Source organism: Pogoniulus pusillus, chromosome 9, assembly GCF_015220805.1.
Source record: "Pogoniulus pusillus isolate bPogPus1 chromosome 9, bPogPus1.pri, whole genome shotgun sequence".
NCBI lineage: Eukaryota > Metazoa > Chordata > Aves > Piciformes > Lybiidae > Pogoniulus > Pogoniulus pusillus.
This window is the reverse complement of record NC_087272.1, coordinates 40,195,756-40,213,241: the sequence shown is the minus strand read 5'-3', so window position 1 is coordinate 40,213,241 and position 17,486 is coordinate 40,195,756. Positions and strand designations below refer to the sequence as shown.

The following is a 17,486-nucleotide window of genomic DNA, read 5'->3' as shown; positions in this document are numbered from 1 at the left end:
AGACTCTGTCCCCTTCTTCTGTTGCTGGCTGCCTGGCAGCAGAGCCCAACCCCACCTGGCTACAGCCTCCCTGCAGGCAGCTGCAGACAGCAATGAGCTCTGCCCTGAGCCTCCTCTGCTGCAGGCTGCACACCCCCAGCTCCCTCAGCCTCTCCTCACAGGGCTGTGCTCCAGGCCCCTCCCCAGCCTTGCTGCCCTTCTCTCAACACCTTCCAGCACCTCAGCATCTCTCTTGGAGTAGTCCAGAACTGGACACAGCACTCCAGGGGTGTCCTGAGCAGTGCTGAGCACAGGGGCAGAAGAACCTCCCCTGTCCTGCTGCCCACACTGCTGCCTCCTCTGCAGCTCCTCTCTGCCAGCACCCCCAGGGCCCTCTCTGCCTGGCTGCTCTCAGCCACTCTGTCCCCATGAATGTGGCCAATCAATATTCCTCACCTCACAGCCAGGAACTGTAAGATTTCTCCAGAAGTGTTTATCACTCATGTTTTGTTTCCAAGTTTTACTCTTCAGAAAGTCAGTGCTGTTAAGCAGTGCTAACCTTTGCACCATTCAAACATATCAAAGCAAAATATGAGCCTGGATGGGAGCAGCATGGAAGGTGCTTGGGTCAGGAGAAGAGATCTTCTCAACCTGCAAAACATTTCCACAGGCTGGGAGGAGTTCATCTGCCTGATTTAAAACTCTGGAACAGCAGACAGAAAGGTCTGTAGTTGTGGTATAGTAATGATGGAAAGGGAGAAAGGGATGGAATGGGAGAAAGAGATGGAAAGGGAGAAAGGGATGGAAAGGGAAAAAGGGGCAGAAAGGGGTGCATCTTCCCTTGGTGATGAGTACAAGCAAACTGGGAGGGCTGTTTCTCAGAGGACCAAATATGCTGCCTGTCAAGGAAAAACTGAGCAAGAGCAGAAAAGCAGTGATGGAGAGAAAAGCCTCTTCCTCTGCCAGGTGGCAAGGCACTTTGTTCTCTGGCAAAGAAAGGAGCACAGTTAGGAATCTCTTCAAGGTGTCTAGCAATAGGCCAAGGGGGGATGATTTGAAGCTGAGGCAGAGCAGGGTTGGAGTGGAGCTGAGGAAGAAGCTGTTCAGTGTGAGGGTACTGAGAGTGTGTCCCAGGCTGCCCAGGGAGGCTGTGTCTGCCTCCTTGCTGGGGGTGCTGCAGGCCAGGCTGGATGAGGCCTTGAGCAGCTGAGTGTAGCTGAGAGGTGTCCCTGGGCATGGTGGGGAGGGTGGAGGAGATGAGCTCTGAGCTTCCTTCCAGCCTGAGCCATTGTAGGACTAATTCAAAGGTCTGGAGCAGTGAATCCTCCAAGCACAGCTAATGTGCCTGCATGTGAGTGCAAAGGAAAAAGGTTACCCTGAACAGAGAGGGAGAAGAGAGATGCAAGTTCCTGGCTGGCCTCTAACTGTCAAGCAATTCCAGCAGGAAAAGCACTGCTGAGCTGAACCGTGGCAGATCAGGCAGACTCTGAGGAGTGGAGGGGAAAAGAAGGAAGCATCCACCAAAGCAGGGACTCCTGCATGTGCCATGGGAATGAGGGCATCTGAGGGATAAAGAGCTGAGGCTGCCTGGAGAGGGGGGCACATGTAACCTACGTTTGTCATGCTCAGTGCTAACATCAGCCCATATTTTAGACAACAACGAGAGTGCCCTTGCGGAGTATTTATTTGCCTTGCATTCCAGGCACAGGATTTGATGCTCTCCTGTCTGATCACTTTTTTCTGCAGCCTCTGAGGCAGCCAACACTGGTGATGGTGCAAGTGAAACAGAAGGGTTCCTGAAGGAAAATTTGTTTGTTTTTCATCCCCCATGAAATATAACTCTTCCCATCCAAGAAACGGCCAAACAGTGCAGGATCTGTTCTCCTCCGGCTGCGCTCCGCAGCGGCCGCACTACCGGGCAGCCCTTAACTCTTTCAGGGGCTCCCTCCTGCACAGCACCAGCAGTCTGAGCCTCAGCTGGAGGGGCCAGCCAGGGCAGGAGGCTTTGCACACGTAAGGTCACTGGGCTGCTTTCTTCAACCTTGTCAGAAACTCCCCTCTGTGGCTGCAGCAACAGGGTTCGACTCTTGTGAAGCAGATGTGGAGCTCCTGTCCTAGTAGGGAAAGAGAGCAGGGAAACTTCAAGTGAGTTACCCTCGGGGCAACTCCAGGCAGTGCTCACTGAGTCACAGAATTAACCAGGTTGGAAAAGACCTCTAGGATCATTGAGTCCAACCTATCATCTAACCCTTCTCATTAACTAAACCATAGTATCATAGAACCAAGCAGGTTGGAAGAGAGCTCCAAGCTCAGCCAGCCCAACCTAGCACCCAGCCCTGCCCAAACAACCAGACCATGGCACTAAGTGCCCCAGCCAGGCTTGGCTTCAACACCTCCAGGCACAGCCACTCCACCACCCCCCTAGGCAGCCCATTCCAATGCCAATCACTCTCTCTGCCAACAACTTCCTCCTCACATCCAGCCTAGACCTGCCCTGGCACAGCTTGAGGCTGTGCCCCTTGTTCTGTTGCTGGGTGCCTGGGAGAGCCCAACCCCAGCTGGCTGCAGCCTCCCTTCAGGTAGTTGCAGACAGCAATGAGGGCAGCAGAAACCATTAAAGCCCTTTTTAGTGAACCTGCTTCTTCTCAGAGGTCAAAACAAAACACAGTGGCCTTGTAAAACTGATTCAACTGCTTAGGGCCCATCAGCAAAAGGCTCTGTGGTAATTGTGGACTGTGTGCACTTAGGAGTAGTAGGAGAGGATAAATAGGGAACACGGCCAGATTAGGACTGAACGTGCACTGCAAACATACCAAGCAGTCAGACTTTGTATCTGAATACTTGCTCTCCTATTTGACCAGGGAAGGAAAGGGGATCTTAGGTGTGTATTAACTTCTTACTACCACCTTCTGCCTCTGAAAGCAGATCATTTTCTTTGGCGTGGCGCTGTGTGATTTTCCGTTTTCCTCAGCCTCCCACATGCTAATGACTTGCCCATGGAATTCTCTGCCCCTACAACTGTATTTTCTTTTCAAGCACGGTCTCCACAGAGGTGGAAAATGTGAGTGGGCGCTGGAGCTTGTCATCCTCAAAGAAGCTTAGACCCAGGAGCATGTACGGCTCTATCCCGAGTCAGCCTGCCAAGGCGTCACTCCGCGAGGTTCAGCCGCAGCGGCAGCTTGCGGCGCTGCTGTTGTGCCTTCGGGCATGTCGTTTGTCGAGGCAGCTTTGTGGCCTGGGGGCAAGCAGAGCCTGCCTCAGAGCACTGAAATCACCCAGAACCAACTCACTGCTCAGTCTGCTTTATTGCTGAAATCAATAAGCAGATCCATGCGGAGTGCTGATAGTTCTTGCGTAGGGAGTGAGAGGTAGAAGCCTCTGCTCCTTTGAGTGCTTTATGGGCCAGAGGTTTAGTTATGCCACAGGGAACTCTCAGTTCTGTTTTGTCATGCATACATTCATATCAGGTGTCTCCTCGGGGCTACTTTGTGACTGTAGTGTCACAAGATCAACACATCTCCAGTGCCATCATCGAGGAGGTGCAATGCAGCAGCGACAAATGTCCACCTAGAGAGAGCTGAGCAGAGACAGTGGCCCCAGACAGTTCTGGTGAGCAGCACGGGTATGGCTCCTGAGCTGCCCTGGAAGGAAGTAGTAAATAAGGGTTCCCTCCTGTATGGCTCACAAGCTGCCCTGATGGAAGGCCCTAAAGGAGACAGAGGTTCCCTCGATTCTTTCCAGAGTGTATTTGAGGTAAGGAATATACAAAAGGCTCAAATGGGGTTTCCTGGGTTGTAGTTCTCATTAGTGCACAACAGTTGATTTTGTCTGTGGTTCCCTGTGGCACTCTTCAGGACAGCTTGTGCTGAAGAGAGTGAAACAGTGAAGGAGGAATTGCAGCCCGGAAGGCAACTCCTGTCCTAGGCTGCACCGTGAGCAGTGTGAGCAGCAGGGCAGGAGAGGGGACTCTGCCCCTTGGCTCTGCTCAGACCTCACCTCCAATCCTGCCTGCAGTGCTGCTCGCCCCAGGAGAAGCACACATTACTGCTGGAGGGAGGCCAGGGGAGGCCACAAAGATGCTGCAAGGGCTGGAGCAGCTCTGCTGTGAGCACAGCCTCAGGGAGCTGGGGGGGTGCAGCCTGCAGGGGAGAAGGCTCCAGGGGCACCTCAGAGCTGCCTGCCCAGAGCTGAAGGCAGCCTGCAGGAAGGCTGCAGAGGGACTTTGCATCAGGGGCTCTAGAGACAGCCCAAGGGGCAATGGTTTGGAGCTGAGGCAGAGCAGGCTGAGAGTGGAGCTGAGGAAGGAGTTGCTGAGTGTGAGGGTGCTGAGAGTGTGTCCCAGGCTGCCCAGGGAGGCTGTGGCTGCCTCCTTGCTGGGGGTGCTGCAGGCCAGGCTGGATGAGGCCTTGAGCAGCTGAGTGTATCTTAGCAGCTTACGAGTGGCAGAGTGAAGGCAGAGCTATTGCCACAGGTCAGCTGTGCAGCTACTCACCTGTCCCTGTGCTGCTTTGCACTGCTTTTATTTGCTTGAGATTGAAGACTTTTCAGGGAAGCAAAACAGTAAGTGGCAGTGGATTATGGATGCTGCCAGCTGCGCACGGGAGCACCCAGCCTCGAAACAGCACTCCTGCACCCCTGCCCTTGCGCTCCTGCAGCCTCCGCCTGCGCTTACCGGTTTTTTAAACTAACTCTTTCTTTCTGTCTGTCTTTCTTTCTTTCTTTCCTCTCTGTCTCTCATTTAGAGCGGATTCCGTAGCCCATTCTCTTGTTTTGCTCCTTGCAGCTGTCACCATGCTGTCGTCCTGCCCGGCCCGGTGCCCAGCAGCCATGCCCGGCGCGGCGGCGGGGCGCGGCCGGTGCGCTGCAGCCCGCTGCTGAGGTGCGGTGCCATGTCCGCGGCGCTCCGCAAGAAGAGCTGGGAAGAGCATGTGAGCCAGTGGATGGGCTCGGCGCTGGAGGCCGTGCAGCGCCAGGCGGCATGTCGCCATGGGCTGCCAGCTGAGGGCCCGCAGGCAGCCATGGAGCGGGAGGCGGCTTCGAGCGCGGGCCGCAGACAGCACTGCGCTTCCTTCCCCGAGTGCTGCCCCGCCGCGCACCTGGGCAGCGCCGCCGCGGAGCTGGGCGACAGTGACAGCCACGGGGAGGAGGAGGCTTTCCTGGAGGCCAGCACGGAAACTCTGGTCCACGCGTCCGATGAGGACGAGAAGCGTTCAGCGCTCAGCCTGGACGGGGTTGGTTACCACCACGCCGCTGCCGCAGCCACAGAACAAGATGAAGAGGAGAGTTTCCGTGGAGCAGCCTCCTCGCCACAGGTGCCACTGACCACAGAGAGCAGGCAGGCAGCTGAAGCGTCCGAACTGAGTGGAGGCACAGGCGAGGCACCTGCCTGCGCCACGGCTCCTCCGCAGGGGCTGGAGGCTGGCGGTGCGCCTGGCAGCGCCGGCCAGGGCCTGGGGCTTTGCGGCGCCGGAGGCCTGGCTGCAGCGGTGGACGGCGAGAGGGAAACTCGTCCTGGCTCTCCCGGTGTGGCGCCGAGGCGGCCGCACGGCGCGGTCCTCGCACGGCAGAGCGCTGCCGCGGACGGGCCGGGGCGGGCCGAGCGCGGCCCGGCGCAGAGGGAGGCCGAGGCCCAGGCGCGCCCCAGCGCTGACCCGCGGCTGCCGCCAGCGCCGCGCTCCGCCGGCGGCCCGAGGGCCTCTGCTCCGGGCCCGGGCTGCCTGGCAGGCGGGAACGGGCCGGACGGGGGCGGCGTCGCAGAAGCTCAGGCGGCCCCTGAAAAGAAAAGCCTGTCGAGGGTCGGCTCGGCCGAAGACGTTCGGGACTGGGATGCAGGCGGCGCTCTGCCCGGCGCGGAGCCCCCGGACAGCCCGGTGAGGCTGCGCAGGAGAAAGGTAGGAGCTCCCGGGCTGCGGGCCCGCTCGCAGCCTGCCCCCGCAGCTTGCCCTGGGGCGGGTGCGGTCCCTGGCGGGCTGCGGCCTGGTGCCGGTGGTCTGCCGGCGCTCCTTCTAACGCCTCGGGGGAAGCGCATCTCTGCGGGAGCCGAGGGCCGGCAGCTCCCACCAGGTCTGAGAAAGGCCGAGCTGCGAGCTGGGAAGGCTGCTTGGGTCCACCTGGCCTCCTCTTTTTGTTTCACACACCTTGTGCAAGGCAAGCTAACGAGCTTCTCCTGGGCTCTGGGCTTGCTTTTGGTCTTCTGCTCCTGTCAGGTGTCATCATCCTAGGAGCACAGCCTGAAAGAGTTGGGGCTGTGCAGGCTGGAACAGAGGAGGCTCCCAGGGGACCTTCTTGTGGCCTGCCAGCATCTGAAGGGGGCTCCAAAAAAGCTGGGGAGGGACTTTTGAGGCTGTGAGGGAGTGTCAGGAGTGGGGGGAATGGAGCAAAGGTGGAGGTGTGGAGAGTGAGGCTGGAGGTGAGGAGGAAGTTGTTGAGCAGGAGAGTGGTGAGAGGCTGGCAGGGGTTGCCCAGGGAGGTGGTTGAGGCCCCATGGCTGGAGGTGTTTGAGGCCAGGCTGGCTGAGGCTGTGTGCAGCCTGCTCTAGGGTAGGGTGTCCCTGGGCATGGCAGGGGTTGGGACTGGCTGATCCCTGTGGTCCCTTCCAGCCCTGACTGATTCTATGAATTCTATGACCTGTTTCCTCTGGGGAAACTCTGTCCAGGGGATTGGAACATTTAGTGAAAGTGGAAAGAGAACAGAGAAAAGGTGCAACAAAACTTTTTAAAGGGAAAAAAAGAGTGGAAAATTTTGCAGCAGTTCTTCAGCTTTCAGCTCAGCCTCATAAGTTCTTGCAGAAAGAGGTACTGCTGGGTTTGAAACAGTGTTGTGTCCTTTTAAAGCCACCAGAGAGCTTGAGTGTCTATACAGGGTGAGGAAGAGCATCATTACCAAGCTTTCATGGGCAGATGCCCTGGCAGTAAGACTTTTGCTGGCCTGAATGGGAGGGGATGTGCTTACTGTGGAATTCATCTCATGGCCTGACTTCCCCAGCTGGTCTTGCTAATAACCATTTGTGTTTGTGTACTTCTTTCTGCCTCTTTTCATTTCACATCATCCAGCTCCTTTTGCCTGTTCTTTTTCGCTTGGTTGGGGTTGATTTTTGTCAGTCTGGTTTTTATTATTTGTGAAGTTTGGCTTTTTTCCTATCAGCTGTAGTACCTCAGCTGCTCTTTAATTAAAGTACAAATGCAGGCCCCCAAAGGACTGTATAACAGCACCCTGAGTTTCCGTGTGCAGGCTCTTCAATGTTATTAACATTCAGCTGATAGGGTTAGAAGCAGGGAGCAACTTGTAGAGATTTCCTGTGGTAATTATCCCTCACAGGGAAAAATTCCTCCTCAGGTTCACATGAAACCTCCTCTGCCTCAGCTTCCACCATTGCTCCTTGTGCTGTCCCTGGGCATCATCCAGCAGAGCCTGGCTCCAGCCTCCTGCCACTCGCCCTGTGCGTATTGATAACCACCGCTGAGGTTGATGATAACGTGGAGAGGAATTGTTCCGTATCTGGGCACTGATCAATCCCTGGGTTGATATTCTGCAGCACCTGTCATTTGGCACATTTCCACATGTCCTGTTCAGCTTCTGGAGGAGTTCCTTTGTCATCCTTACTGTAGGCTCTCTTGCAAGGCGGGTTTTAAATCAGTCAGGTTTGCCTTAGCACGCTGAAGCCTGTGAGCAGTTGTGACTGTGGGCCTCAGCTGCAGTCACATTCCGAAGAGCTGTGATTGAAGACCACACTTGTGCTTACAGCCTGGCCCTGAAAGACATTTTCCTGATTGTAACAAAACATGGAGGGGTGTAGTGGAGCCCAAAACCCAGACTTGAAACTGAACCCATCTGTGAAAGCCAAGCGTTTGCTTCACAGAGACAGGAAGAGTTAAGGGGCTGGGGCTGGGATATGAACCCATCTTTTCTCAAGCTCAGCAGCTCAAACAGGGCAGTTACTGCCTAAAGCACACCACTGCCTGACTGGTGCTCAGTGTCAGCTACAGCTGCACATCAAGATGTGCTCAGAAAGGGCAGGCTATGGGAAAAGGCGTGTGGAGAAGAACTGCCTCAGGTATTTGAGCACCCAAACCTCAAGGCAGCACCTTGGAGCAAGATGTTGAACCTCAGGCACTTCTAGGACAGCAGAAGTCTCAGGACTGTTGAGCAGAGCTCATTCTGCTCTTGTTGGCAGGGAATTCTCCTGGGCACCTGTTCCTTGTTAACAATTTTTAAGCTGTTTTTGATTGTGGCCATGGAGCATAATCTTCCCTCTCATTTTCACATCAGCTGCCTCCAAACTGCAGCTGAGATGGGACTGTGGCTCTGTTGTGAATGCAGGGTTCAGGCCTTAGGGGCTCCAAGTTTAGAACCTTTGGCCAGCACCAGCTCCTGCTGCTGAATTTCTCTAGCCAGGATAGGTGTACAGAACCTGGAGGGCACTGATTACTACGAGAGTACCATGGAGTCATCACACAATGGCTCAGGCTGGAAGGGAGCTCAGAGCTCATCTCCTCCACCCTCCAGCAAGGAGGCAGCCACAGCCTCTCCTGCCAACTGGTTGATTATCCAAATTAGATGTCAGTTCTGAAACTTTTGGGGTTCTCTTCCAATCTGAAACTTCTGGTTTGCTAAGGAGATATCATAGAATCAACCAGGTTAGAGGAGACCTCCAAGGTCATCCAGTCCAACCTGTCGCCTGTCGTCTTTTGATGAGCGTCTGTAGCCTTATAGAAAGCACTCATACTCCTAAAGCACTGGCAAACCTCTGCACCCAGTGCAGTGAAACACAGACTGGATCCACAAGGGCTGGTTCAGGAAATGTCACTGGTGCTCTGTGCCCTGTGAGCTAGTCTGTTAGCTGGGCTGCATTCCTTCCTGCAGCCAGGGCTCACTGAGATGTCAAGCCAAGAGGAGTACATGCGATGAATTCTCAGCAGCTTCTCTTCAGAGGCACTCACAGGCTGCACTTCAGCCTCATTACACTATTTATTTAGACCTGATTGGAGAAGGAAGGAAATGTTTCAGTGCACAAATTCCCCCTCTCTTTTATAAGGCTTTCCTTTTAGTATTTACTACTGGCGTCTTTTGGGACGACCTGCTTAGGAGCTTGGCAGCTCCAAACAGTTGATGTTATCTCCAAGTCGTTCCTGCAGGACTGAGAGCATAGCGGTGAGGGCTGTTTCCTAATGCTCTCTGCTATTGCTGCTCTCTTCCCCTAGATCTCCGGGTTAAGCACAGGATGCTTAAGGGCCTAGCAGGAATCGGTGAGATGCAGACAGCCGCAGGCAGCGTTTCGCAGGAGGGTGGCAGTGTAAGGAGGCTCCTTGGGGCGCTGCAGCTCTGTGGAGCAGCACGTCTCCCACACACACGAGCCAGGAGCTGTCCAAGCAGGCAGGTGCATCTTCCGTGCTGTGCCAGTAACGTTTATTTCGTTATTCCATCAATTCTAACTGCTGACTTCAGACCAGGCCTTGCCCTCCATATCTGCTGGCTGAGTGTTGCTTCCCCATGAAGCTGTTGATGGGACAGGGCTGGGTGATAGGTTGGACTGGATGAGCTTGGAGGTTGCTTCCAGCCTGGTTTATTCTATGAGATGTGAGGGCTGACTCTCTTCTGTTCAGATCTGTAGCTCACTCGGTTGACAAGGCTAAACCTGTTCTTTTTATGGGGAGTTAGAGACTGAGCCTCTTCCAGGAGCTTCTGCCTGTGTCCCTTTGTGAGGTGGCTGCCTTGGCAGCCCTGCCTGCTCTGCTCACTAAGGTACCTGGTGGAGGTGGCAGGAAGGTTTCCAAAGCACTCCCAGGAGCTGCCTGTGTTACCAAAGTGCTTTCCTTGCAGTCCTGTCCCTGCCATCTCTGCTCACTCTGCCTAATGCTTTTCACTCACATGGCAGCAGTGGCTTCTCTTTTTTACTGTGATGTCAGCTTCTGAACAGTCACATCCAGCACTGTGGTGAGAGTCTGCACAGGTTGCCCAGGGAGGCTGTGGCTGCCTCCTTGCTGGGGGTGCTGCAGGCCAGGCTGGATGAGGCCTTGAGCAGCTGAGTGTAGCTGAGAGGTGTCCCTGGGCATGGTGGGGGAGGGTGGGGGACATGAGCTTTGAGCTCCCTTCCAGCCTGAGCCACTGTGTGATGGTTCCATGACACTCTCTTAGTCATCAGTGCCCTTCAGGTTCTGTATAATATTGTTGTCCAAAAGTTCTGTTATGTTCTAGATGTGGACACAGGTATGGAATGCTTATTAGTTCCGAGGATGCTTCCAGACTTTGGGAATTTGGAGAGTGACCCTAGGCATGGTGAGGAGGTTGGAGATGAGCTCTGAGCTCCCTTCCAGCCTGAGCCTTTCTAAGATGATTTTAGACCTTTTTCTTATTGTAGTGCTGTTCAAATAGCAGAGAGCAAGTCTCCAGAGCTGCCACAAAGATGTCTTTCTGACTCTCCTTTGCCTCCATCCTGCCTTTATCAAATGGGGACAGTTTGAATGGTCAGCGCTTGTTTCTTTTTCCACAGCAGTTTAAATGTAGCTCTAAGTCTCCTGAAGTGGTTATTCGTGTCGGGTTTCTACAGACACTGCTGTGGAGGGGATGCAGTCGAAACGATTACTGCAAAGTAGTCATGCTTGGCAATAACTAGTAGCAAGATTTAGTATTACTATTACATTGCAGCCAGCAACAGACCAAGGGGACACAGCCTGGAGCTGTGCCAGGGCAGGTCTAGGCTGGATGTTGTTAGGAAGTTGCTGGCAGAGAGAGTGATTGGCATTGGAATGGGCTGCCCAGGGAGGTGGTGGAGTGGCTGTGCCTGGAGGTGTTGCAGCCAAGGCTGGCTGGGGCACTTAGTGCCATGGTCTGGTTGGTTGGGCAGGGCTGGGTGCTAGGTGGGGCTGGCTGAGCCTGGAGCTCTCTTCCAACCCACTTGATTCCATGACACTAAGCAGCAATGTGTAGACACAGTTAGGCTTAGGAGTGCTGCACTCTTGTTAGTGTTGCATTGCAACTGGGGTCAGGATAGCGAAGAGAAGCACAGAAGATAGAAATGTCACAGAATCACAGGAGTTGAGAGGTCCTGGAGCTCAGCCTCCCAGTGTGTGGATGAACCCAGCAGCAATGCACAGGGAAACTTAATTTGAAATGGAAATGTGCATTTTGCTGTGTCTGAATTTTGTCAGAGGGGCTTGAGTTTACACCACCTGAGCTGAGTCAGCCGGAGGAAGAGAAGAGCTCTGCAGTCCCTTGTTCTCAGGGCCAGCTGTACTGAAGGGCAGGGCTGCACATGTGATGTAGGAAGGCCTTCCCTCAGCGCAGTTTGCCTGCTCATTGGCTATTGTTTTAAGCATGATCGTCTTGAGACTATTCTAGTGGAGCAATCCACAAACCACGGGGGAAAATCTGCTTTATCAGAGTGTAGTGACCCTTGGAAATTCTGGAACAGTGGACTATGCTGAGGGCTGTCTGCAGGGGGTAGGAGCCCAAAGCTCCACTGCTGACGCCAGAGGCTGCCAAGGCACTGGCGGCTCTCAGTGCAGCTGCTCTGTTCCTACAGCACCTTCTGCTGCCTGCCTGAATTTTGGTGTGTGGCTCTCTCAGTGGCTCGCTGTCAAGATCTGCTTTATGCCTTGTGGCATTGGAATTGACTTTGGTCTCATTCCAGGGTCTCTCATCGTTTGCAGGCTTTAGTAGTGGTGCAGAGGGCAGGCGCAGTTGCTTCCCCCCGAGGTTTGCAGGCTGCCTGGGCTGGCCTTCGTTCTGGGGGCACGGGGAAAGCTCTGGCAAGGGCTGAACAAGTAGCACCGTGGCTGTAAGGAAACCTGAGCCCCGCCTGGCCGCCCTGAATGTTTGTCCTGAATGTGCTGCCTAAGAGCGAAGAGGTGGTTCCAAAGCAGGACCCGACTCAAGCAGCTGGATCTGAGGCTCTGAGGTGGTGCCTGTTATCTGTGGCAGGTAGTGGGAGGTGGTGCTCATGAAGCACTGCTCTTGCTGTGGTCGCATGCCCGCAGTGTTCCCCGTTAGCCTCCCCAAGCATGTCTCATCGGTGCTATCTCCATCTGGGAAGCTGAAGAATGCTTTCCCACAGGCTTCCTTTGTGTTTGGACGGAGGGATGATGTATTCCAAACAATGTGCAAAGTATTTCAAACAGGGCCAGAGCAGGGTGGGCTGGCTGCCAGCCTGCTACACTGCAACCTCTATGCAAATTTCACTCTGACACATTTTTGTGACCCTCTTCAGCAATAAATTTTCAAGGCTGCCAGTGCTGTCTAGACTGCAGAGCAAGAGGCTGCTGCACATCAAGTGGTGCATTCGCTGGAGCTCAGCTGCCTAAAATGGTCATGAAAGTATTTGCTGGGCCCAGGGAGTGGTGGTGAATGGTGCCACATCCAGCTGGCAGCTGGCACTGGTGCTGTGCCCCAGGAATCAGTGCTAGGCACAGTCCTGTTCAATATCTTTATTGATGGTCTGGACCAGAGGATTGAGTCCAGTGTCAGTGAGTTTGCAGATGACACCAAGCTAGGAGCAGCTCTGGAGCTGTTGGAGAGCAGGAGAGCCCTGCAGAGGGACCTGGCCAGGCTGGATGGGTGGGCAGAGGCCAATGGGATGAGACTGTGCAGGGTTCTGCACTTTGGCCACAACAACCCCAAGCAGCACTACAGGCTGGGGCCAGAGTGGCTGAAAGCAGGCAGGCAGAGAGGGAGCTGGGGGTGCTGGCAGAGAGGAGCTGAAGAGGAGGCAGCAGTGCCCAGGTGGGCAGCAGAGCCAATGGCATCCTGGGCTGGCTCAGGAGCAGTGTGGGCAGCAGGACAAGGGAGGTTCTTCTGCCTCTGTGCTCAGCACTGCTCAGGCCACCCCTTGAAGGCTGTGTCCAGTTGTGGGCTCCTCCTCAATTCAAGAGAGCTGTTGAGGTGCTGGAAGGTGTGGAGAGAAGGGCAGCAAGGCTGGGGAGGGGCCTGGAGCAGAGCCCTGTGAGGAGAGGCTGAGGGAGCTGGGGGTGTGCAGCCTGCAGCAGAGGAGGCTCAGGGCAGAGCTCATTGCTGCCTGCAGCTGCCTGCAGGGAGGCTGTAGCCAGGTGGGGTTGGGCTCTGCTGCCAGGCAGCCAGCACCAGAAGAAGGAAACAGAGGCTGAAGCTGTGCCAGGGCAGGTCTAGGCTGGCTGTAAGGAGGAAGTTCCTGGCAGAGAGAGTGATTGGCATTGGAATGGGCTGCCCAGGGAGGTGGTGGAGTGGCCGTGGCTGGAGGTGTTGAAGCCAAGCCTGGCTGGGGCACTTAGTGCCATGGTCTGGTTGGTTGGGCAGGGCTGGGTGCTAGGTTGGACTGGATGATCTTGGAGGTCTCTGCCAACCTGCTTGGCTCTGTGGTTATGCACAGCTCAGTCACTGTGCTGTCACCAAAGGGGCATTCATGCAGTTTACACTCAGAAATTTCTACTCTTGCCCCGATTTGAGGTCACTGGCTGGAAGAAAACCACTACTTCATTGGGTTGGTTTGTTTTCCAAGTGAATCTTTCACACTACTTGCTGCTGGTAGTCTCTGAATCACAGAATCCCAAAGTGCCAGTCTGGAAGGAGCCCCAAGGGTTTTCTGGTCCTACCTTTCTTGGTGATAGCGTGGCTGAGATGAGCTGGCCCAGCACTCAGTCGAGGTGAGTCTTCAAGTGTCCAGTGTAGGAGCATGAACCACTTCCCTTGGGAGACTATCCCAGTTGCAGGGGAGTGCTCTGCTTCCCTTGAGAGACTATCCCAGTTGTCGGTGATGTTCAGTGCACCAGTGACCACTCCCAACCACCACCACCTCCTGTGCCTAAGACCATATTCTTGAGGGACTCTCTCTTGGGAGAAGTGAATGGGCATAGCACACATCAACCAAACATGAAGTGTAGTAGATGAGAAGTGGAACTGAAGGAATTGGGCAGGCTCTCCTGGCCTGCCTGCCAGCAGTATCCACAGCACACTTCTGCAGGGGCTGAAGAAGCAGCTTCAGGAAGGACATTCTTTCTAGAACTGTTCATCTGGGACAGTCGCTTTGAATTAACAATTGAGTGGCACCAGAGGGGCCTGAGAGGCACACATGGACACAGCTCCCAGTACACACAGCAGGGACCTGGAATGTCGCTATTGGAGCACTCCTGCCTGTGTTAAAGAGCCTTTGAAGCCACAGCTCTGGCACAGCTCTTTCAGCAGAAGCCTCCAGTGCAGACATCAGCTGTGCTGTAAGCAAGGAGGGTTGCAGTTGGTGGTGCTGTGTCCGAGGAGAAGGCAGAGGGCAGCAGCCCAGGGTGGCCAGTGCTGGGAGCTGAGGCTTTGCAGTCCTTGCCGCCGCTGCTGAGGAGCACTTGGTGGTGGCACTCTGGGGTGGGTGAGTCTGTGGCTGTCTGGCTTGTTCCCACGGGGTAGGTAACAGCAAGCAAGCAATGAGAGCTGCCTCCTGGGCTGAACCACAGCAAGGTTCGAGCCATCTGCAGCCTGTCCTCCAGAGATGGATTTTGTTGTTTCTTGCAATGGGTTGTTCTCTTTCTCTCTTGCTACCCCCATGGTGGGCCTACCACAGCAGCATACAAGGCTTGTAAGGACAGGGGAGCCTGTGCCACAGATAGGCTGCATTGAGTATGGCTTTACAAGATGAAACAATGCTGCTTCTGCTGCCAAAATCTGCTCAAGACTCTGGAGGATAGGGCCTAAAATGGTCATGAATTCAGATTTGGAGGGACAGTCTTCCTCCTATTAAAAAAACAGTAATTAAGTCCAGGCAGCAATACAGCTTATATATATATGTGTGTGAGTGTGTGCTGAGTGCCTGTGTGCACACTGGGGCAAATGGAAACCAGAGCCCTGCTCCTCTCCAGGGCTCTGTCACAGCTCATCTCTGAACCTGTTGCAGCAGTGGAGCACAAGAGGTTGGTCTCTGCACACTGTTGCTAAGAATCATAGAAAGAGTAGGTTGAAGAGAGCTCCCAGCTCAGCCAGCCCAGCCTAGCACCCAGCCCTGCCCAACCAACCAGACCATGGCACTAAGTGCCCCAGCCAGGCTTGGCTTCAACACCTCCAGCCACGGCCACTCCACCACCTCCCTGGGCAGCCCATTCCAATGCCAATCACTCTCTCTGCCAGGAACTTCCTCCTCACATCCAGCCTGAATGTGTTGCTGGAGGGTGGTAGAAAGCTGTTGGGCTGGCAGAGGCAAATCATCACAGAGTATCAGGGGCTGGGAGGCACCTCCAAAGCTCAGCAAAGCCAACCCCCTGCCACAGCACAATCTCCTAGACCAGATCACACAGGAACACATCCAGGTGGGTTTGGAATATCTCCAGAGAGGGAGACTCCACAGCCCCCCTAGGCAGCCTGTGCCAGGGCACTGGCACCCTCACAGGGAAAAAATTCCTCCTCCTGTTTAAATGAAGCTTCCTCTGCCTCAGCTGCCACCCAGTGCCCCTTGTGCTGTCCCTGGGCATCACCCAGCAGAGCCTGGCTCCAGCCTCCTGCCACTCACCTGCACACATTGAGAACCACTGCTGAGGTCACCTCTCAGTGCCCTCCTGTCCCAGCAGCACAGCTCCAGCTGCCTCAGGCTCTGCTCCTAACAGAGCTGTTCCATTCCCTTCAGCATCTTCGTTGCTCTGTGCTGGACACACCAGAGGAATTGTTCCATATCTGGGCACTGATCAATCCCTGTTGGGTTGATATTCTGCAGCACCTGTCATTTAGCACATTTCCACATGTTCTGTTCAGCTTCTGGAGGAGTTCCTTTGTCATCCTTACTGTAGGCTCTCTTGCAAGGCAGGTTTTAAGTCAGTCAGTTTTGCTGTACCACACTGAAGCCTGTGAGCAGTTCTGACTATGGGCATCAGTTGCAGTCACATTCCGAAGAGCTGTGATTGAAGACCACACTGGCACAGGTTGCCCAGGGAGGTTGTGGAGCACAGAATGACCCAATGTGATCAAAGATGACATTGGGTCATTCTGTGCTCCACAATCTCCCTGGAGGTATTCAAGTCCAGGCTGGATGAGGCCTTGAGCAACCTGTTCTAGTGGGAGGTTCCAACTGGCTGAGCTTTGAGGTCCCTTCCAACCTAAACCATTCTGTGATCCTATGTCAGCAGTTCAGCACCAGTGAGTGCCCTAGCACCTGGGCAGAGCTCTGCTTTCCTAGCTGCTGTGTGCAGAGGCAGTGCTTGCACTTGTGGAGCTTTGACCTGTGCTTTGGAAACCCCTTCTGGAGCGTAAAGAAGAGTCGTGTGTGCTGAGAACGACAGCAGAGGCTATTTCTGGAGCCAGAGCAGGGGTTTGAAGGTGAAAGGACACTTTTCCAGCCCTCTCAACAAGTCCCTGGGAAAGTTAAAAATAAGCCTTGCTGGGGGAAAAAATTGGCTCTTGTTATTTGAGAAAATTTCTTTATTCCAGGAACTGCCTCATGTAGCAGAAATTTATTTACCATCTGTGTAGACATGAAAAATTTTCCGTCTTACAGACACAAAACTGAAATAGCAACAGAGATTTTCCATCCCTGGGCTGTCCACCGAGCTCTGCTGTAAGGCTGTGCTGCTGGAGAGCCTTGAGCAGCTGCACTGCTCTGCAGAGAGGGGAGGCTCAATCCTGGGCCCTCTGTCAGACTGAGTTCTGCTGCTGGCATCCAGCAATGTCACCTTGCTCCTGCTGAAGCATGGCTGCTGGGAGAGGAGAAGCTCCCTGAGGGGAGGCTGTAGCCAGGTGGGGTTGGGCTCTGCTGCCAGGCAGCCAGCAACAGAAGAAGGGGACACAGCCTGGAGCTGTGCAAGGGCAGGTCTAGGCTGGATGTGAGGAGGAAGTTGTTGGCAGAGAGAGGAGTCTAGAGACAGGCCAAGAGGCAATGGTTTGGAGCCGAGGAAGAAGTCGTTGAGTGTGAGGGTGCTGAGAGTGTGGCTCAGGCTGCCCAGGGAGGCTGTGACTGCCTCCTGCCAGGCTGGATGAGGCCTTGAGCAGTTGAGTGTAGTTGAGGGGTGTCCCTGGGCACAGTGTGGAGGTTGAAGCAGATGAGCTCTGAGCTCCCTTCCAGCTTGAGCCACTCAGGGGTTCTCTAACAGGTCCCACCTCTGCAGTCACCTTCAGCCTTTGTTGAGGGCAGAGCTGTGAGCTCTAAGGTTTGGCTGTGCAGGGGAGCAGAGCCTGCATTAGCAGGCTGAAACCCAGGTAGCTGATTCCCTCTTGGAAGAGGTTTTTCACCAAGAGCATCTCGTGGAGCTATGGAACCCCAAGTGCTGAAGGAGCTGAAAACAGGCATGGTTTAGCCTTGCTGTCACTCCAGATTCTTCAAGACAAAAGAGAACTTGAGCAGCTAGAGATGATTGCTGCCTCCTGGCCATGCCAGGGCAGTTGGAGGGAAGGGGGGAGGTGCTTAAACAAAAATGCAAAGGGCATGTTTGTCTGCAGTTTATTTTAGGAGTCTTTCTGTGTTTATTGTGCAGCCTAGCACTGGATTCTGTGGTACACAGTGCTTGGGTTCAGTCTGCAATGTGATTCTGCACAGACAGGGAAACAGCTCTGTTGTGCAATGGCAGCGCAGT

The 17,486-nt window shown here is 54.6% G+C and overlaps 1 protein-coding gene across 1 annotated transcript in view; it reads left to right on the top strand.

Annotated features, from left to right (window-relative positions):
• Positions 1 to 17,486, top strand: part of DLC1 (DLC1 Rho GTPase activating protein) — a 165,207-nt gene that overhangs the window by 10,765 nt on the left and 136,956 nt on the right. Inside the window, exon 2 of the mRNA XM_064149330.1 lies at positions 4,763 to 5,870. Within this exon, the coding sequence (XP_064005400.1) occupies positions 4,869 to 5,870 (1,002 nt within the window). The 5' untranslated portion in view covers positions 4,763 to 4,868. The remainder of the gene's footprint in view (positions 1 to 4,762; positions 5,871 to 17,486) is intronic.